Source organism: Lepisosteus oculatus, chromosome 3, assembly GCF_040954835.1.
Source record: "Lepisosteus oculatus isolate fLepOcu1 chromosome 3, fLepOcu1.hap2, whole genome shotgun sequence".
Lineage (NCBI taxonomy): Eukaryota > Metazoa > Chordata > Actinopteri > Semionotiformes > Lepisosteidae > Lepisosteus > Lepisosteus oculatus.
In genome coordinates this window covers 775,349-796,545 of record NC_090698.1, presented here as the reverse complement: position 1 = coordinate 796,545, position 21,197 = coordinate 775,349, and the positions used below count along the sequence as shown (strand labels likewise).

The window sequence follows — 21,197 nt, the reverse complement described above, 5'->3', positions numbered from 1 at the left end:
GAAGTGCTTTTTTTTATCATAATTGCAAAGAGGAGGCTGTACTGTTAATTTGCAGCAAAGTAATACTGGAAATTCAGTATTCTTATTTCAAAATGCTATTCACTGATTAATCCTTTTCTTTATAAAATTAGTCAAATAAAGTCTAATTTTCACCCAGACAAAATTTCCATATAGTTAAAAATGTGATAAAATAGTAGAATCTTGCTTTGTATTTGTATATTTTTTTAATTTTATTGACAGATGCCCCTAACTAGGGAAATTTGCATTTGTACACACTGTGCTATAAGCTGATGAAATAGATGTAATAATATAGCAAAGGTCTAATATAGCAACACATCTCCTCATAATATATCACCATCAATAACTCAGGAACAACTAATGTGCATGAAGTGCATGTAGTATTGCAGTAACTATCACAGCTTTTATGTAAAAAAGCATTGTAAAATCATTTTTTATAGGAGGAGAGTTGTTGAAATCTTATTCCTGTTTTAAAAGAGACCAGTTTAATTTCTTGCACTTTTCATGTGAAAAGTTTCTCCTGGCTGATCTCATTTTAAGTTTTCAAATAACATCTGAGGTTTTGATTTCTGAAGTTACATTGATTATTCTTTATTCCTAATCAAAGCATTCTACACTGGGCACCAGTGGTTGGCTGTGTTTTGCATCTGAAATCTGAATTGATTTGATTTTTTTAAAATTTTGTGACACTTCAACAGAAAATTGATTTAAATTGTTAATTTCTATCATCATTTATTTTCTCTCCTTGTTTCCCAGCAGAACAGTGATGATGATTTATGGAAACTACCTGAAAAAAACCCAGTGTTCTGAACCTTGATATCCATTGTGACTAAAAGCAAATTAAAGGAGAGCAAGTGTTCAAGAACAAGTGGACTTTGTGGACTGTATTTCTCTTCTGTTGTTTCTCATAATCAGTGTAGAAGTCTGAGGTGTGGGGGTGGGGTGGGCTGGCGAGTGATTGGGCAGCGCAGTGTTCTCGTCACGCGCAGGTTGGTGGAGTCGTGCTGCAGCCGGGTTGCACACACTGGGCTGCCTGGTGTCTAATTAACGAGGCTCTGGCTGCTGCACGACTCTGCCCCCCCTGAAGAACAGTAAGGAGGAACGTTTAATTATTAACAGCAGCATTAGCGGGAGTTAGGAATAATTAGCCATCAGTTCGGTTTTATGTTTAAATTGCAGAGACCGTACTGAGAGGGCTTCTTTGCGAAGAGCTCCCCCAGTCAGAAAAGGGGCATCATATTGGCGGCTGTCCAGCTCTGGACCTGGAGAGCTCGTGTGCTGCAGGTCTTCCAGTTTCTTCACAGTAGCAGCACCCGAAGAGCTGGGAGAAGCTGTTGATCTGAACTGAATTAGTTCAATGAGAGGATTTAGCTGGAATGAAAACCTGTGGATGTACCGGCACTCCTGGACCAGGACTGGGAAGGCCTGTACTGTTCAGTTTAGTTGGGATGGGAGACTTTTATATTTATCCTAGAATTGTGGCTACACGTTTAAGCAGTGATGGCTGATTGCTCTTGGTTAAGTGCCTGTCTGCAATTACAACATATCCGCCCGCTGCGGCTTCTAGGAATAGTACTGTAATGACCTCAGTCTTGGTCAGAAATAGTTTTATTAGCTTGCAGTATTGGATCTCAAAACTCCCAGATTTAGGAAAAATATATACCAATAACATCACTACTTATGTTTAAAAGAACTTAATAAGAAAAGTCGATTTTATTTCTTACTGTTTATTACACGAGTTCATTCATTTTTAGTAATGTGTATATACATATAAAGAGTGAATCTGGAAGATATGTTGACACAAAGGCTTCAGTGGCACAACAACATGAACAGCACAGATCTCACACACGCAGATGAACTGGGCAGGATGAGGATCTACTGATACAGCACTATATATCTTGATTTGTATCTCAGGGTACAAAATTAAAAAAAACAAAAAAACAATCTACATCAGAAATGAAGACCTCTTTCAGACTCTTAGCAATCCACACTCAGCAAGGTGGCTCTGGGTTCAAGAACAGCAGTGACCTCATTACCGAGCCCCAGAGTCGGATTTAAAAGCTATACGTTCCACTTGAGGTCCTTCATCCCAGGGTCTTGATCATTAGAGTGAATTTCTTCTCGTGGTCTGAATAGACATTTTTCTCTCAGCGGGCTCAGCTACACCTTTGTCTTTGTCTACAGTGCAAAGGTTGTATTGGAATTGGGAAGAGGTTCTGAGAAGGGGAAACTAAGATTTATTCCTAAAACCATGGCATGGAACTCTGAATCTGAGGAATGGAACCAGCACTTTGAGCCCTACGAGCTCTTGGACATCAGGCGGTGCCCAGATGACGGGATTTCAAACCTGTTCCCACACTGAAGTACTGCTTGAAAACAGGTATATTTACTGTACTGCTCCTTTTGGTGCAGGTTTTCACAGAAAAAAGCTTTTCTGTCCTTTTCTTGTTTCTCCTCTTTCCTTATATTCTCAGATCTGTTTACACTCTGTAGCACTGAGGTGGTGTTAAAGTACAAGGAAGGGACTGGCAGTGACTCATATAGAAATATGATGTATACCTCAGTAGATACTTTCATGCTTGAGAGTTAGATCCCCAAAATGTGACTCCACCCACCAGCCCAGCTGTCACCCTCAGCTTCATTTTCCTCCGAGCACGGTAACCTTCCATTGCACAACAAAACAGAGCCTTAATGCACATTCGCAATTAACAGCCCGTAGCCTCCTGTGCATAAGCAACAGCCAGCTACAGTGTGCTGGATCGCCCCCACTCACAGAGACCTACATCAACGTTCTTGCCACTGAATGCCACCTTTTTAATGAAAAAAAAAACAACCAAGGGTCTGCTTACGAGTTGGAATTGAGCACAATTTTTTTCCACAAACTCACAAGAACTCAAGAAAATTGGAAAAGTATACATAAACAGAAGTTCATAGCATTACAACAAAGAACAATAAAAAAATTAGCACACGACCATTAACTCCGACTGACTGGCGACTGGTATCTTTCAGAGTCAGGGGCCTCTCTGTGTTGTTGTAGACCCGTGTGCCAGGCGTGGCCGGGCACTGTGGCTGCTCTGCTCGTCAGGCAGGAGACCACTGACCAGCCGCTGGGCTTCTGGACTCTCAGCTCTTGGCAGGTCAACTAGAATGTTTTGTTTCTCATGCCGAGACCTGCAGGAGCAGAGCCTCTTACACCTGCAGTGTCCCCTGTCTGGCACACAGAAGAGGTGCAGTAAAGTAGCAACATTTATTTGAATTTCTAGACCGCACCCGTCTGGAAAAGGTCAGCAGTGATGGCGTCTCTCTGCCTGACCATCCTTGCCTCCTTTCCAGCACAGGGCTGTGGCAGCAGCAGTGCCACCTGGCTGCACCATGTGGAAGTGGCCGGGCTGTACTGTACAGCCTTCTGTGCTTCCCGGAGAGTCCAGGCAGCTGTGGGCCTCGGAGAGTAGTGTCTGGAGCAAGAGGGGCGGGAAGGGGTGTGGCCTGGAGAGGTCGGGCAGGGGGACTCTGAAGGCAGACTGATGCCCACTGAGCTGTCAGATACAGCAGCTCCCCAGTCTACAGCACAGACTGGGCAAAGCAAGGAGGTGGTCCTTATAGGCTAAGAAAACTGCGCAACGGGATATCTTAACATCAACATTTGCACAGTCATATCTGACTGTGCAACAGGTACAGGTAATTTAAACCATGTGTTTATTTTTCAGATTAGAACAAACTATCGCCACTATTTCTGGAAAAAAATCAATGGCAGATGTCCATTTCCTATTGCAGTGAAGCTGGACTTTTCAGATCCCAGCAGCAGAAGTAAGATGAAATGCTTCTTTGCTGTTGTTTCACTACTAGGTACCATTAAAAGTCGAGATCTGGAAAGTGCTGTATCTGACACAGCGGTTTCACAGAGAGGGAGGGAGACAGTGGGGGTGTGGTCTATCGATGGGTGGGGATGGAATGGGAGGGGCCTGGATGGGCGTGTCCAATGGGTGGGTCGTCTCAGCAGGTCCTACTCCAGCGACTGCAGCATCAGCAGCTGTTTGAGAACCTTGGTCTGACTTGTCTCCCTGATCTCCCCTGCCAGGAACATCTCATCCACCACTGTGTAGACCTGCCATGCAAACACAGACGCAACCTGCAGGTTAGTGGACTGGTCTCGCTCAGAGAAATAGACCTCGCAAACAGCTGGATTCCTGGGTTTAGACAGGCAGGGATTAGAGGAAGATCATTAGACAGAGTTTAATTTCCATTTATGGGGAAGGGTCATGTTTCACTCTGAAACTAGCTTTCCAGAGTTGAATGTTATCAGGTAGCTTTCACTGTCCTATCTATTTTCTTTACTTGAAAGATGGAGTGAATGTTAATTTTGAGTACCTTATGCTTCTCAGAAAAGTTTTTCCCCCACACTTTGCATGCCAAATTCAAATCAATCTACTCAACTAAACTAAAAATTTGAGACAAGTTTTAATCTGTATTGGTTAATGAATGCAATTATAAAGTAGGTATTTCACTTCTGTAGCTGAGTCTGTTATAATTGAACACAATTAAGATCGCTTTGCAGATCATTCGCGAGTTCAAAGCCCTTCGGATGAGAAACTAAAGGCAGGCTTGGCTGCTCACCAAAGACCACAAGGTGGCACTATTTCCCATATAAAATTATACAGTGCGATTATGGCATGTTTTGTTGTAAAAAGGGAGAAGTATTCCTTGCCATCTGAGTCTTTGGACTTTTTGGTATAAATAAAATGTTAAAAGCTTGTTCTGTGTCAACAGTGTACACAGCTAGTGGAGAGCATGTGTGCTCAGGAGGGAGCAACTGTCTGCTGTCAACTGCACCTACCTGGTCCTCAGCTTCCTAATCCATTCTCTTCTACGGAACGATGAATTTTATTTTGACTCCCCACAAAGTGATCGGCTTGAGAGATGACCAAAAGGCATGATCAAAACTAAATTTCATTCACAAAGTGTGAACACCTTAGTGCCACTGGAGTCTTACCTTGTAAAAGTTAAACACCAGGTCTAACTCACAGACATTGTGGAAATACTCATTCAGAACCTACAAAAATAAAGACATAAAACATTTCATGATGAGAAATTAGACTTTGTGTATTTGACAGCATAAATTTGACTTTTATCATCTAAAATGTAAATTTGATTTTTGAACGTTAAACCCAACCTGCTGTAGTTCACTTAGAACTGAAAGATCCATCCGGCCCCTCTTTGTGGGTTCCGGGCCCCCTGCCCCGTCAGTCCATCCCAACGCAGAACCCCGCCTGCGTCTGTTCCTTACTGCTGCCCCGAGCCCAGCTGGGACGTCCCGCGGCGCAGAGCCCCTCTTACCTCCACGAAGTTGTGAATGGCCTCCAGGTAGGCCAGGTTGTTGTCCGTCACGTCCACACAGATGCAGAAGTACAGGCCAGCGTAACGTCGGTAGATGATCTTGAAATTCCTGAACTGCACAGAGAGGAAGAGGGGTCACTCACTGAGAGGCAGCTGTGCTGCTGTCACACGCCTGGACTCTAGGGGGCAGTGAGGGGCAGGGAGGGAAGGAATCTCTCCTTTCAGAGACCGGGGCTGTCCCTCCTCTGGGGAGAGCTCCCGTCAGAGCTCCTCAGGCGGCTCCCAGTGCCGTCACCAGGCCACGGAGCTCAAAAGCAGGATGGGAAGTGGGAGGTGGGATGGGGGAGTTACAGTAAGCCAGTGGAGGCGTGGGCGTGCAGCAGGGCTGGTGCTCTGCCCCCCCCGAGCCGCACCTCCACGAAGTTGGTGTGCTTGGCGTCCCGCACGGTCACCACGGCGTGCACCTCCTCGATCAGCTTCTGCTTCTCGTCGTCGTCAAACTGCATGTACCACTTGGCCAGGCGGGTCTTCCCTGCTCGGTTCTGGATCAGGATGAATCGGATCTGTGGAAGAGGAGGGCAGGGCTGAGAGGCGGAGCAGCTCGTGGGCGCTGTCTCCAGGCTCCGTCGCTCTGAATTCTGCACACGCTGCAGCCTGAACTAGACAGACGCCTACGAGTTCGACACTTCAAGGAATCAGACCGCCGACAGTCTCACCTCTGACATCAAACGCCTGCTTAACGCACAGGCCTGGTCAGAGGAACACCAGAGAGCTTCGAGGGAAATGAGGAAGAGTCCCATTGCAGGCTCCTGGCGAATTACACTGCTGGAATTTAAAATGCTGTTTCGACTGAAGAGCCCGTTCCTGGAAACACATTCAGCCCAGAGAGCTGCAACGCACAGCAGCAGGCGAAGGGCTACAGGTCTGCAGCTGGTGCAACGGGACGCAAATGAAACAGCTAAAACAACAGGAGCTGCCAGAAGAGCAGCAAAAACTGAGAAAAACAGCTCACAAAGCTGAAATTCCAAATTTTCATCGTTAAACGTGTTTTAAAAAAGCTATTCCTCTGAGCAGTTCAGATGACAAGTCAGAGCAGTGTTTTACCAGTATGTTCCTGTCGAACCCTGCACCTGCAGCGTGAGCCGGGGGGGGCTCTGGACAACACCAGGCTGAGGCTGCCGGATCAGAGCAGCAGAACCTGCCTGCCCCGGCGCCGGCCCGGTGGGTCTAGAGGGATCAGAGAGCTCCGATCTGAACCGCGCGCCACGGCGCCCCACAGCAGGGCGGAGGGAAGTGCTGGGTTACACCCCCTGCAATTTCCTGGAATGTGAGGGACTCAGCGAAAACAGGGAGGGTCTGATAAGGGACTGAGGAAAGACTGCTGTACAGCATCGAGAGCCCCGTCAGAGACAGCACAGGGTCAGAGCGGCTCCGTCTCTCGGCCCCGCTGTCTGGACGGAGTCTTACACCAACGGCTCGATTCCACACACTGCAGTCCGATGAGAATAACCCCAGCGTCCTGGACACATTCCCCCCTGGCCTTTACCAGTCATGGCCTCCCAATAACCCCCTCTCTGAACTGGTTTCATCACTCTGCTCTCCTCCCCACTGAGAGCTGGTGTGTGGGGAGCGTACTGGCGCATCACCCAGGTGGGGCTGCACACTGGTGGGGGTGGAGGGGGTCCCCATGACCTGTAAAGAGCTTTCAGTGGAGTGTCCAGAAAAGTGCTATGTAATAATAAATAATACAGTCTGATTAAATATGCTTCGATTATTTATACCAGATAATGTATTTGTTTTTTAAAATGACCTTTTTCCGGGCTCTTTAGAAACTCTCCTGTGTGTCGATGCCAATAGATTTGACACTCGACGGGACAGAACGTACCGAAATCCGCACAGGGACACTGAACGCGTCTTCGATTTAGAGCAAAATTACAGCAGTCGAAAGGATGACCTTTGAAACTTGGTCACTTGGCGCAGGTTCTGAAAGAGGATTGTTTCTGGTGAGGAGGAGCGGGCATCGCAAGCGACAGCTCGACACTGCGGACAGCTCAGAAACCGGTGGTCAGGACTCGGGATCAGGACAGTAAACGGATTCAACTGTCGCAGCAGTAGGAATTAATGTGTGACAAACATATACCCCCACGAAGATCAATCAATCCGCCTGTAATGAATACCAGAGTAAAGGTAGAGATCAGTAGCAGTTAGCGCCCAGAGCGACCAGACCGCCCCGACAGATTCTCGCAACCTGGGAATACGCTTCATCGGCGATCATTGTCAAACGCCCCATAGGAAAGGCACATCTGTCGTCTCAGTCCAGTAGAGGACGTTTTGGGTGTAATTACACGCTCAAGATCTGGTTAAAACCGTATAAACGCCCAATGGGCCTCCATTCATTTCTTATCGAGTCCTGACTTCGGCCGAACGGAGTCGCAGATAAAATAAAAGACTTGCTTACCATTTTATTTCCAAGTATCAGGTTTCTCAAATGAACAGAATTATGCGATCGGGGGTGATCTAATCATAAGTTTGACTAAATGTTGTTTTTCGTCTGTTATGATAAGACCTTCCCTTCTGCTCTCCGCTATCACCGCTAGGCAGGAAGTCCAGGAAAGGCCTTGAGCTCGGTGCCTTACGGGTATTGTAGTTCAAGCCGCCCCCACCCTAGTCACGAACGGCCGCTTGAAAAAGGAACGGATGACTACAACTACCAGAAGACACTACGATCTTAATGGTGTCGTGGGAAATGATGTTTTTAGACGCAGGTCGCCCCTGGGGACAGCGTTGTGACAATATCACGTGAAATTTTAGCTGAAGTCAGCTTAGGCGTTTTTAGTGGATGTGAGAAAGCGGACATCAGATATGAACAGCTGAATTCAAGTCATTTTCTTAAAAATTCGTAAATTTTCTTATTTAAAATTTCTTGCGCGTCCTGTGATCCACATGAGTACGCAAAATATCGATAAGATCTGACGAATTTTGAGCAAAATATTTTAGTGGGGTTGCAGTTCTTTGATTTTCTTCCGCGGTATATAACGTAATACCTCAAAGTAACAGCGGCGCCCTCGCAAGTCGCGTCTTGAACCATTTGCTGTTCAGGCGGTATTATTGCACAGATGAACACGGGCAGACTCGGAGGCGAGGACTCGAAGGAGGGGGTAGGTATTGATCCGAGGGTACAGGGCAGGTCTCTGCGCGGGTCATCGCTGCACCGCGGATGCCGTGGGAGTGACGGCACGTGACTGTGGATGCTATCCCACGAAGTCCCAGAAAATCGCCCTCGAGCCACCCCGAGCCCGCTGAGGCGCACGAGGCACGGAAGATACCAAAAACACGAGCTTTATTTCTCTGCAAAGAAACCGATAAATAACTGGCTGAAATACAGCAGTACGACCGTTAAATGGAGATGTTGTTGTTTTTACAGTGGCATGGGTGATTTGATAATGTGTTTTGTATTACCCACTCGAAGCAGTGAAATCAGTAGACGTTTGGAATGAAAGAGAAACCTGCTTATCTCCCCGTGGGTACAGAAAACTATAAGGAGATGTAACACTTGTACATATGTGTAGTTTCCGTATGTATGAATACAGTCATATATGTGTGCACACACTAATAGACACTCATTTATATATTAAGGAGTATGAAGTTAGCCTGTCCACCTCGGAGCAGTCGGGCACACACAGTACATCCCCGCGACAGCAGAGGGCGGTAACGGGGCGGCGCATTCTTCGGGTATAAAACATGGGCAGGGATGATGTTCGACCCCCTGGAGAGGAGCATTTCGAAACAGCGCTTCCTTAAGCAGCAGATTTCGCAGCCAAGCTGCAGTTCCTTCGCAAATCACCCCTAATGGCTACATGGACACACAGTTTTCACTGTATTCATCATACTGCACTACTTGGACATAATGTATTGCACACACCCTGGACACACCGCAGCTCTATTTATATTGAGCTCTGTCTGAGTTTATTTTATTCAATTTCTATTGCACTATTATGTATTATTATGTCACCTTATTTGTAGCTTTAATGGTGTGATTTTTATCCCCCCAGTGAGCTCGTAGAAAAGACATTTCATTGCCAGCAACTACTGCTGTACGCTGTATTGTTGTGCATTTGTTAATAAACTTTGACTTTGAAACTTTGACTTTGACTGTGTTCAGGCAGTTCACAGTTCTCAGAATCCTGAAAGGCAGGAACAGAACCGCTGAGCTGACTGCCTCAGTCTCGGCATCAAGACTAGGACCTGGGACAGCAGGCGGCACTCAGGGCTGAGAAACAGCTGACAGTCCTTTACACCAAGAGTCACAGGGGTCTGGACAGAAAGCAGACGAGTCAGCTGGAGCAGAATCTCTGTGATCCCTTCAGAAATAACAGGATGAGCCTGTCGGATCGAGTAAGCTGCTAATAACCCCACAGGCACAAAAGAATAGTTAACCCCAAAAAGAGGAGCCAATCTGGCCCATCTAGCCCATGTAGTCCCACTTCAGTATTTATTCATAAGATCTTCCTGCTCAGTCTTTCTCATTTTGTATTTATATTCTTTTACTACCTGCAAGCAAAACCCTGCAGCCTGTCTTAAACTTCATCTCCAGCTGCTTGCCCAGTACTGAGTTTTACCTAAGCCTTTTGGAATTTCATTTGCTGTCTCTCTGTGTCAGGCCTTTTATTTTGATGTTGTCTGCAAACCTGACTATTTTAAAAACTATACCTGAGTATTGGGCAGGCATTGTTATCAATTCATAGTGGATGGGCTCCTCTACTCCGTAGCTTTGCTCCTGCTCGGAAGCGGTTCAGATGTCATACACCTCCAGATCCGAGTCGTCCAGAGGCAGAGCTGCCCAAGCGGTTGGCCACTGGGAGAAAGGGTTGGGCCGGAGAGGTGCCCTCTCTGCTGTACTGGGAGCTTGTTCTGCAAAATTGTTTGAATTCAGTGAAGCGTCAGTGCCAGTTCAGGACTTTCTTAAGACCCCAGGAAAGCAAATCCTGTCCTATTTAGGACTGACTCTTCTGATACACAGAGCGGATATGAAGTCTTTTACCCAATGGGCTTGTGGGGTCGAGTGGCCTCTTGTCATTGGTATGTTTGTCAGTGCGCTGGCCTCGGGAGCGCCTCTGTGCCTGGCCTCTTCTTGCCCTGTGAACTGCGCTGGCTCGGCTGTCCTGTGAAGGAGTCCTCCTCCTGGAGCTGATCGCAGAGTTTCTAAAAGCTGTCTGAAGACCCACAGAAAAAAAACCTGCCAGAATTTGGGAGTCCTTGCAGGTTCCTGAAGAATCCGGCGTGGAACATCCTGAAGGATAGCTTTGACAGGAAACAACATGCAGGATTTCTGCTTGTGTCCTGCAAAAGTTTTTGTGGTGTGAGTTGGAAGGAATTGCTGACAGTTTTAAACTAGACTACGTAGGAAGCAGCCTGGGTGACAAATGGTTTTGAAACTGATGAAACGCAGATTTGAAATCGCGTCCTCGCGAGCTCAGGTTCAGAACACATGCACAGAGGGAGCAGAGTAAATTATACTGGAAGAAAATGGAGTGCATTTGTTCAGACAATTTCATTGTCATTCTAACCTCAGGAATTTCGCAAGACACAGCTGTAATGGTGTTGGCCCTGGAATTGTTTACTGGTCATCAGGATACAGACCCAGCACTGAGCATAACCTAAACAACCCTAATTACTCCTCTGAGCCTGTGGGGCGGCCACATCGCGTGGCACTGCGTCACGGCCGGGAGGACGCTTTGCAGTCTGGGACCCAGCGGGACGGAGAAGAGGGTTCCTGCAGGAGGGGTGGTGGGGGCTGGACTGGGGGGCTGTTCCACGTGCCAGTAAATTTCACCCCGCATTTCTGAAGGTGGAGAGGTGAGGCTGCTTAGAGTGTTGAAGCAGAAAGGGCACTCACACAGCGCGCTTGCTCTGACTCTCTCAGCAAGGGTAAATTGAAAGTCCTGCCATTTCAAAATGAGCACCTTCCTCAAGTGGCATGTTTCACTTTTCCCATAGTGCTTCAGGAGTCAATAGCAGCCTTCTGCATCACTTCCTCAGGCATGGCGTTAGCACACTGACAATCGCAGCACACCACCCCAGCACACTGACAAACTAACCACACCACCCGAGCGCACACAATCACACCACACCACCCAGCACACTGACAACAACACCACACCACCCCAGCACACTGACAACCACACCACACCACCCCAGCACACTGACAAACTAACCACACCACCCCAGCGCACACAATCACACAACACCACCCCAGCACACTGACAACAACACCACACCACCCCAGCACACTGACAATAACACCACACCACACCACCCCAGCACTCACAATCACACCACACCACCCCAGCACACTGACAAACTAACCACACCACACCAGCGCACACAATCACACCACACCACCCCAGCACACACAATCACACCACACCACACCACCCCAGCACACTGACAATCACACCACCCCACACCACATCACCCCAGCACTCACAACCATACCACACAACCCCAGCACACACAATCACACCACACCACACCACCCCAGCACACTGTCAACCACACCACACCACCCCAGCGCACACAATCACACTACACCACCCCAGCGCACACAATCACACCACACAGCCTACAATCACACCATAAACTCCCCCGAATACTGCAGGATATAGGGACATACTCCTGAAATTGCAGGTGCAGTTAGGCACCTATAGTACCTGACTCTAAAGAGTCTGTGTGGCCCTGGTTCCAGCCGCAGACCCCGAGATCGACTGAGATGAGCTCTGTCCTCGCTTCCTTAGGAGCTTAAAAACAGCAGCTCATTTTTACTGTGTTGGTGACAGGAAGCAATCAGAGGATGTCACCCAGCTCTCTGTTCACATGCACACGACCTGAGACTCGAAACAGGCAATTTCTCCTGGGCGACAAAGGTCAGGGCTTTTTAATCCTTCTTACGTTTATATAGTGCTTTTCTCCGCAGGCATTCCTGAAGCCCTCAACCCCCCCGTAGGAGACACGCAGCAGGTCAGGGGAGGAGGGAGAAACCTTCCGTGAGAATCGGGAGGGGCGCTTTAGGAAGGTCAGAGAGCTCAAGCCCAGAGTGGGGGATAGGCAGGACACTTGTTACGAGCCATGCCCAGGATCATCAATAACCACCTCGCCTGAAGAACAGCACCTGCAACAGCACAGTGGCCTGGTGCGGAAGGCAGCGCCACCTACAGGGCTACCAGCGCCACTGACAGCAGCCACCTGGCTCTCCTCAGGGGTCTCCCCTCCCAGTACTGCACCAGCCTTGCTCAGCTTCGGAGAGCAGGGTACTCACTGGTCATGCTGTTTTTTTTAAAGAAAAAAGCTACAGAGAGAGTGCTTCAATTTTATTAATTTTTTAATTTAATTTAAATGAAAGCCCATATGTCTTACAAGGAGGTCTGTAGTCCTCTTTGGTATTGGCACCAAGGGTAGAACAGAAGAGCTATACCCTTTCCATTCTATATCCATTACAGAAACAAAAGTTTTACTTCTTAGGATATGTAGGAAAATTGGAAGGGGTGGGGTGATGGGGTCAGAAAAAGAGCATGAGCGATGAAAATAAAAAAACTGGGGAAATTAACTTTTTTCTCAACGACAACACATGTAATTGAATCGTTGGAGATTACAACATACGAAAACATCTGTAGTAAAATAAAATAATAATTATAATAATGATTTTCTTCAGACGATTTTCCGCGAGTCAGATGTTTTCTGTGGGTCCGCTAGCACGTACGTGTGTGTGTGTTTTGTGTCAGTAGTTCGGTCTGCTGCTGCAGTTGTGTACATGCGCCACTGGGCGAGTCTCCGCTGTGGCCCAGTCTCTCTCTTTTCTCTCGGAATAGGAGGAGAGAAAGGGTTTGGGAGAAGGCCGCCATTATTGGGAGCTTAAAACCTCTCAAGTCAAAGGCTCGTATCTGAAAAAACAAGACGAGGGGCATGCGATTTCCGGCGACAGAGAACCGATTTGCAAATAACAGAAAAAACACTGAAACACAGGATCCTACTGCATTTTGAGGGACAACAAAGGAAAAATTACTAACTCAAAACACAACGTGGTGAACCCTGACGAAGACACTGAAACTGGCCATTTTTACGCCCCCTCTTCTTTAAAATATGATTTCCTCGTGAAAGAGCTCTTGAGGTGCACAGGGTGGTTTTGTTGTTGCTGCTCTAACGCCCAAGGGGATCGACCAAAGAAAGGAAAACGTCAAAGTTCCCAAAATAAAATGGATAGTCTGTGATCCTGCTCCTTGGACGAAGCGAGCAAAGCGAACCGGGATTTCTGTGGCGAGTCTTCTCCGATTAATCTGTCGGACCGGCGGTCCAGGCGCAGAGCACGGCAGCCAGGAATGCGATGGTATGTACGGCTCGGGGTCTGCTTACAGGAGGGAGGAGAGCCGGAGCAGAGCGAAAATCTGGCTTTTCAGTCGGTGCTGCGTGCGTCCGTGGTTCGGCGAGGGGCTTGGGAAATGAAATTGTGTTAAAAAGTGGTGAAATGGGCGAGATTGAATCGGTCTGCGTGTTCGTTTGCTTGAGCAGGCCAGCGCAGCGAGCGCAGGGCTGGAGGCTTGATGTCTGGCTGATGTTGAAATTATTTTTATTCACGAGAAATTGCTTTTGTTATGTCGCTGATGTCGATTCTGACATATCTGATTCTGTGAGGGAGGACGGGCTCCCTGCATTGAAAACAACCGAACAGCTGCGTGACACTTTTTGCTAATTTAGTGATGTCTATTTTCATACATTTGTAGTCTGTTTGGGCAATTTGAGCTAGAAAATGGGCTGCGTCTCACTCTGCTACGGAAGGGTCTCTTTTCTAACGTAGCTTGCGCTGCGGCAGGGACTGTTTTAAATAAATATTTGCATTCAATGCACACCACTGGATACAAAGGGCATTTGTGGACGTTTTACGAAGTGAGAACGGTACAGAGCAGGCCGTGGGTGCCGGGGCAGGCAGTACGCGTTGAAATCGGATTTATTGTCGTTATTCTGCATGACAAGGGGGGTTGGATGTAATGTGTTTCATCATCTTTACCGAACCCTCTCCCCTCCCCTTCTGCAAGAGTTTCCCTCTAGTAAAAGTAAAAGGGCTGTTTGTTGTTGCCGTTACGGCTTCGGCAGTCCCCAGCGAGTCGGAACCGCTGCGGCGGTCCAAGTCGACACAGCGACACAATGAAAGTGTCTGAAAATGACTTGAAGCCCCCCCGGCGAGGACAGAGGCGAAGGTGGGGGTGTCGCCTCCCGTGCTGAGGCTCAGGAAATGCCCCGCGCGCCGGGGGCGGAGGGCAGGGCGCGAGGCATGGTCCCCAGAAATCCAAGACGCGCTCGCGCTCGACCTTCTTGACCAGAACCGCAGCGCGCGGATTGGGATCCCCGAAAAAAAATGACGCGGGGGGCCGTGGGTCGGCAGGGTCCGAGCAGCCCGGGGCTGGAAACGGGGGAGAAATGGAATCTGCCCGATCGCGCCACAGGCCCGGCGTGTTTGCTTAAGCAGAAAAGTTTCTGGCGTTTCTGAGCTTTGTAACCGAGAAAGGGGAGGGGAATCCGCCCCGTGGTTCTGCTTTAAACACGAGTGGCGTTGTTTCGCGGAACGTTGCGAACGCCTGGCTTTCCCGGCGTCTTGTGGCAATACTGTAGCAAGCGGCGCCGCTCGATGGCTACACGTCAGGCTCCTCTGTGGAGCTCGCCTGCTCGGCGACGCAAGAGTGTCACTCGGCGACGCGCGTAAAAGCGGAGACATTGCCCTGTTTTTTATGGGGTGTTATCCGCAGCGTGACCACTCCTCAAAATGTCTAGAGCTGTTATTTACAGTAGGGGACGGTGTTTGGCGTTGTGGCTGCTTGGGCGGACGCTGTTACCCCGAGAGGACACCGGTCGATCGCATGTTCCGGCATGTCGGCCCGGCTCAGACACCGCCGTCCAGCCTGGGTCAGTTTTCCGAGCAAACAGGAACAAGGAGGAAAGAGCGATTCCCGAGAAGCGCTGTTGAAACGTTTCTGCCACGATTGTTTTATCTCGTGGAAAGGGTGTGGGCATGCACACAATCACCGAGGTGTGACCTATAAGCTTCTTGATATACGTTTTACTTCAATCCGGAGATCTGTCACTCCTAATCCAAGTTTGTGCATCGCACAAATTCAAGAAATTAACTCGGGCAAACGGCAAGTGAGCATTCCCCGCGTTTATACAGCGCTGTTCATGCCAGAGGATCCCCAGCAGTTCAGCCAGAGCAGAGGAGCCCCTGGCGTGTGACCTGCACCCCCACTCTCGGAGGTCTGGGGGGGGGGGGTCTGCGAGGGTCACCCCCCCACCCTTACGCACCACGACACGGGGTCTTGAAGGACCAGATAGTCGGGACCTTAGTGTAACACGTTGCCCGCAGGATGGAGCCTGAAGGGAGGGTTAGGATCTGTACGTCTTTAGCATTTTCTCCTGCTGTCAAAGACCTGAGTCTGTGGTTGAGTGAATGACTCCAGAGTCGCACCCGTGTTCGTTGCAGCGCAGGTGGGTCCGGGGCTCTGGCTCAAGGGTCCGGAGGAGGCGTGTGGGTCTCCATCTTGCAGGTAGAAGACGCTGCAGTCCGGCACCCGTAGGACTCGCTGGCAGTCTGACCTAGTTCTGCTTTCCCGTCGGCTTGCGAAGTTGCAGTGTGGAGACAAAGGGCCAATCTCCCAGGTTCCCCGCGCAGGGCGGTTTCCTGAAAGTTTATCCCACAGTGGCAGAGAAGTAGAGGCTTTGTGTTGCGGATGAAGAGATTGTGGGGACGGGCTGTCAGCAGAGACCAGCTGCAGATGATGGCGTGGAAATGGGCAAACATCTTTCTTTAAAAGCTGACACATTTTAGAATTTGCCTCCATCTGCTCCCTAATTGGTCATCAGCAGGATCAATATCGCGGAGAGGCTGCGATCCGGCGGGAGTGGAGGCTGGGGCAGCGGTGCAGGCCGCGGTGTGACTGATGAAGCTGTCCGTGCTCAGCTCAGCACTCTCCGCGGCTCCTGGCACACTCGTGGTCCGATGGAAGCGTGCTGCTCTCGAGGAGGGGAGCAGGCTGGGCTTTGAGTCTGGGTGCTGGCGGTCGGGGGGTTGGAGGGTCGGAGGGAGTCCTGGTGCCGGACGTGTCGCCCGGAGCAGCACTGTTCAGCGGAGCAGCAGACGGGGGCTCTGGGAGTTGTGAGGAAGGGTGATGCTGCCTGTGATCTCTGTCACCAGGGCCTTGTCATTTCTCATGGACACCCGAGCTGGGCTCACGGCTCAGGCGCCTGAGCTGCTGAGGGCTTAACATTGGCAACAGAAGATCAGGATTGATATCCATAATTATTTTACATCTAACTAATGTCCCATCAGAGCCATCCCTGGAGTGTGACTGTTGTAACAGACTCCAACACTGTCTAACCTGTTCTGTCCACACAAGCGTGGCTGAGACCTGCCCTGTCATCCTGCCCTGTCCGCGCAGGCGTGGCTGAGACCTGTACATGTAGAACACAGATGGATAGACATAAAAAAATGCAGGTTTGAAACATGCAGTTGCAGACATTATATTGAAGGTGTTTTGAAATGTGAAAGTGGGCTTATACCTGAATGGTGGATGAAAGTCGACTGGTATGCAGGCCTGTTTTATTTTTAAATAAATAGGCAAGCTTGGTGAAGCACTGTGTAGGAGAGCTTCTAATTGCAGTTGCAGGCGACACTGTGACAGTCGGCTCGTGGCGTGGTGAACAGCCACATGGGAATCGGAGCAGCCAGAGTTCAGCGCAGGTCACCGCCAGCTCGTCCTGGGAGGGGTGAGGGTTGTGATATAGACTTCCGTGCTGTCCCAGAGGGATTGTCTGGGAGGAGGCATGGCTGTGTACAGTGCTCATCACAGGGTGTTGTGACAAGCCTGCGTTCGCTAAGGCGAGGAAGTGAAAGCAGCAGGCGTCTGGGGAGCCAAGATTTCTGTTCCTACAGCCTTGTTTCACACAGGATTGGAAATCCTGCTTCCTGACGCAGCACAGCCTGTAGGCGTGGAGGGTCTGGGTGTTTGTCTCCTCCCGAGTGACTCTGCGTGTTTAACACTAGCAGGCAGCCCAGCCCGAGCTCTGGTGGGCCAGTGGGTCTGGCTCTTCTAGGTCTCCTGTGAGCTGCAGGAGTCAGGCTGTTAATAACTGAGATGCAGTGAAAGCCCGCAGACATGGTGCCCCCTTCAAGACCAGGGCTGCCGCCTCCTGAACTTGCTTGGTGGGTTCTGACCGTTGTCCCGGTGTCTGAGGCCAGGCCGCTGATCCGCAGTGGCAGACTGCAGTCCGGAGGTTTTGGATCAGTGCTCAGATGGGCTGGGCTGCCCTGTATCCTGGGAATCTCCCGCCTGTAGCCGAGCTCCACTCCTGCAGTCCTCCTCGGGCTGTGCTGGGGGCCAGGCGCTGCTTTGCTTCCATTTAGCTCCTAACCACCAGACAGGCTGGTGGGCTGAACGACTTACTCTCACCTGTTGGTCCCACAGCCGGGCTGTGTGCTGCACTGGCAGGCCTGACCCCTCTCGCCTCTGTAATGAGGGCTTGTGTGTGAGTCTGCAGCTCCTGTACACTCCTGGGCCTCGTGCTGCTGGGCACTGAGTGTGGTACTTCACTCCGATCAGCACCAGGCAGAGTGGGACCCACGCAGCCGGGAAGCAGTGAAGTTTGTATGATATCATATCAGACTGCTCGGCAGTGGAGTGACGTGATTACAGTGGTGCAGCGGCCACTGGCGTGTTCAGGAGAGTAAACATTCACAGCCCGGTCATCACTCTGTCACATTTCTAACTGTCACTGTGGAAAATCAAGCAGCACCAAAACAACTGGGAATAGTTCTGATAACAAAACACTTAAGGAACAATTTTTCTGTTGTTGGTTCTCTGCAGGCTAAAATCCTGTCTTCTCTGTGTCCTGGCACCTGTCCTGCTGTGGCAGGAGTCCTGTGTCTTGAGGAATCCCTGCCAGGGCTCTGAGTGGTCAGGCTGTCGGGCTGGGGCTGGTATAGGTCAGGACATGCAGCTCCTGCGCAGCTCCAGTGCAGCCCTTGTGCAACCCCTGCTGCTTGAGCTGCTGCTTCCTGAGAGTCCAGACAGCCCTGGCCTGGGCTTCATCAGCTGTTCTCTTGAATTCCTGTGCCTTCTTTTCTGTTTTGTCTGTTCAGTTTCTGCAATAGGCTGGCTGTTGGTAAAGCCTGGAATGGATCAAAGTGCTGTGCAGGAGTCTGATTGCCGTGTGGCAGCGATGAGATTTGAAACCGCTGATGCTCAGCAGCACCCCCTTCCTCCTGGGGTGAGCAGGGTGTCTGGATAATATTCAGCCACCTGTGCGTGGGTGTATAAACGTGCTTCCTCTCAGACTGCTCTGGGCTGTGATTATCACACATCGTCGCGTCTCCTCCTCTGGGTTCTGTCTCGTCTCCGGGTTGCTGTTTGTCGTATTTGTCCTAAAGCGGGAGCAGAGAGGCGAGCAGCCGCCTGCAGGGCCAGCCAGCAGTGGAGCAGCGTTGTGGAGAGTCGAGCTGTGTTCATGTGCAGCACCCTGCCGTGTCTGCCTGCTGGGCCGAGCCGACTGCCCCGAGAGCGAGGGGGCGAGAGGCTTTCCTGTGCTGTGGTGGGAGCCGTTGTAGTCTTGTGGAAAGAGAAAGAAAACCCAGAGACAACGTTAGTGCAAGTGTGGGGTGTACACTGACCTTCTGTCCCAGCAGCCCCTGGGCCGGAGAGCACCAAGCATTGCCAGCAGAGAGTGAGATGTGGTCCTGACAGTCGTTTCTGGAGAACCTGCACGCTTCCATAGGATTAATGCTTTGTAGTGCAGTGCAGAGAGGGATCCAGCCCAGATCTTGGGAACATTCCACTTTTGCTTTGGATCAGATCGAAGCTTCGGCCGTGCAACCCAGTTCCAGTCCAGTCAGGACACAGCCACCTGTCTGGATCAAACACTTTGACAGCCGTCTTGGCTGCACTGTTCCCCTGTTAAATGGGTTAAATACATGTGTGTGCTTCTGAGCACCAGGACCGTGTCCAGCTCCTGTGATGTTAAAGGCACTGCTGTGAATCGGGTCTTTTATTCATTGTGTCAGCCTGGCGGCTGTGTGGACCTCCTGCAGGTTTCACTCCCTTTCTTTCCTGGCCCTGGCTAGACTCCTGCTGCAGAGCAGCTCTTGCAGCCACACGCCAAGAGTTGTGGGAGTGTGAAGCAGCCACGCTGCCCATGCCGGTGTCTTGTTGAACCGGAGTCTGCAGCGGGGGAGCCTGGGAGGGTCTCGCAGTGCAGTGGAGCTCTCCTTGGCCTCCCTCTGAGGGAGGAGGTGTCCTGCAGGTCTGAGTGCTTCCATGTGCGCGAGTGGCTGCTCCCTGTGTGCTGGAGAAAGGGCCGCCCAGGCGCAGGGATTGTGCAACACGGCCGGAGGAGGAGGGGAGAGGGAGCCCAGCAGAGCAGCCCTGCCTTTCCAGCGACACTCAGTCAGGGGGGTCTGACGGAGGGGGGAGGCGGGATGAGGCGGCGGGAGGCGGGATGGGGCAGCAGGATGGGGAGGCGGGATGAGGCAGCAGGAGGCGGGATGAGGCGGCGGGAGGCGGGATGAGGCGGTAAGAGGCGGGATGAGGCAGCGGGAGGCAGCTGTGCAGCTCTGCTCTGCAGGGTGAAGCCCAGGGTTTCAAGCCCCTCTGTGGAGACTGGTGCTTGTCGAGTGTGGTTGTGCTGCTGTACGTTATCTGGGGAGAAAACGACATTCCTGGTTAAGTCGTTTGAAAACGAATGATGTGTGTGGGCGGAAGATTATCTTCTGAAGGAATGTCGAGCCAGCAGCGCGAGCCCTGTTGAAGATTGCCTGCTGCAGAAGAGAGGTCAGTCGCTATTCACCTGTGCCCCGTCAGTCCACAGTGCTTTAGAAAAAACCTTCATTTTAAGGTCAAGTGGAGGCTTGTGAAAGTATGGTTTGAATTTGTTTCTTGATTAGTAGGGGGTCTCGGTGTTGTTTATTTCTGGTCTGGGTATGGGGCTGAAGACTGGCTGCCTGTGACTGGAGAATTCAAGCCTTATTTATGGACGTTATCCCAAAAGAGGCACAACTGATCACTGCGCCTGCGAGTACAGTAGTAGTTTCCATAGAGCAGGAGTGTAAATTAGAAGTGTTCTTCTAACTTTGCAGATCATAGAAGAACATTTAAAAAGCACAACACCTTCATATGCATTTGAAACAAGTGTCATGTTGGTTCAGAAACAAAACGGTGATGCGCTTGTTCATGATCTCAGAGAGAGAATCTACTATTACCTGAATCTCCTGTCTTGTTCTGATGCTGGAGGAGCCTCCTCACCCCAGCCTACGGAGAACTGGAAGATTGAGAGCACAGTACTGGCCCAGTTCTGTCCTGCGGGGATGAGAGAGGGTAGCGCGATGCGTTCTTTCAGCTGGTACTGATAAAGCGAGACTAGTGTTTTCATATGCTTTGAAACTTGAGTGTCTGCACAAAGAGACTCATTTTAGTGTCATGACCAATGTGCTAGGTCATATACCATAATTCTTCCTGTTTGTTTCCCCTAAATCGAGCATGAGTGGTTTAGATAAACCTGCCAGCAGCCAGATTTGCGATGTGGCACACAAGTGTCCTGTGTGAGTAGTGAGGGCCAGTAAATCAAACCTCCTGCCATGCGGGAAGGCTGGTGCTCAGCTCAGGCGCCTTCTGCCCAGGCTTTTTCAGCTACACAGCGGCAGTATCGGGAAGAGCCGATCCAATATAGTGCTCCTCAGCAGCCCACAGCCCCATGTTTGATGACCTTACAACAGTAGTTATTGTATTGGATGTCTGTTTAGGCTATTAATCGATTTA

At 50.1% G+C, this 21,197-nt stretch overlaps 2 protein-coding genes and 1 long non-coding RNA gene across 5 annotated transcripts in view; 2 read left to right on the top strand and 1 right to left on the bottom strand.

Moving 5' to 3' along the window:
• Window positions 1-1,729: 1,729 nt before the first annotated feature.
• On the bottom strand, window positions 1,730-7,979 carry ap2s1 (adaptor related protein complex 2 subunit sigma 1). Its single transcript, XM_015340995.2, has 5 exons — window positions 7,811-7,979; window positions 5,766-5,915; window positions 5,353-5,466; window positions 5,009-5,068; window positions 1,730-4,123 (listed from the first exon to the last, which is right to left on the bottom strand). The coding sequence occupies exons 1-5, from the start codon at window positions 7,811-7,813 to the stop codon at window positions 4,022-4,024; spliced, it is 429 nt and encodes a 142-aa protein (XP_015196481.1). The 5' UTR covers window positions 7,814-7,979; the 3' UTR covers window positions 1,730-4,021.
• LOC138237879 (uncharacterized) lies at window positions 4,090-5,107 on the top strand. Its single transcript, XR_011189203.1, has 2 exons — window positions 4,090-4,153; window positions 4,786-5,107. It is a non-coding gene; the product is annotated as an uncharacterized lncRNA (long non-coding RNA).
• A 5,169-nt stretch (window positions 7,980-13,148) lies between the features above and the next one.
• The window catches only part of arhgap35a (Rho GTPase activating protein 35a), a 54,867-nt gene continuing 46,818 nt past the window's right edge, over window positions 13,149-21,197 (top strand). Inside the window, exon 1 of one of the 3 annotated variants that reach the window (XM_006627624.3) lies at window positions 13,149-13,732. The gene's annotated coding sequence lies outside the window, so the exon portion shown is untranslated. Of the gene's footprint in view, window positions 13,733-14,482; window positions 14,601-19,979; window positions 20,214-21,197 lie in introns of those variants that run through there. The other 2 variants (XM_015340970.2, XM_069187705.1) reach the window with 2 other exon arrangements.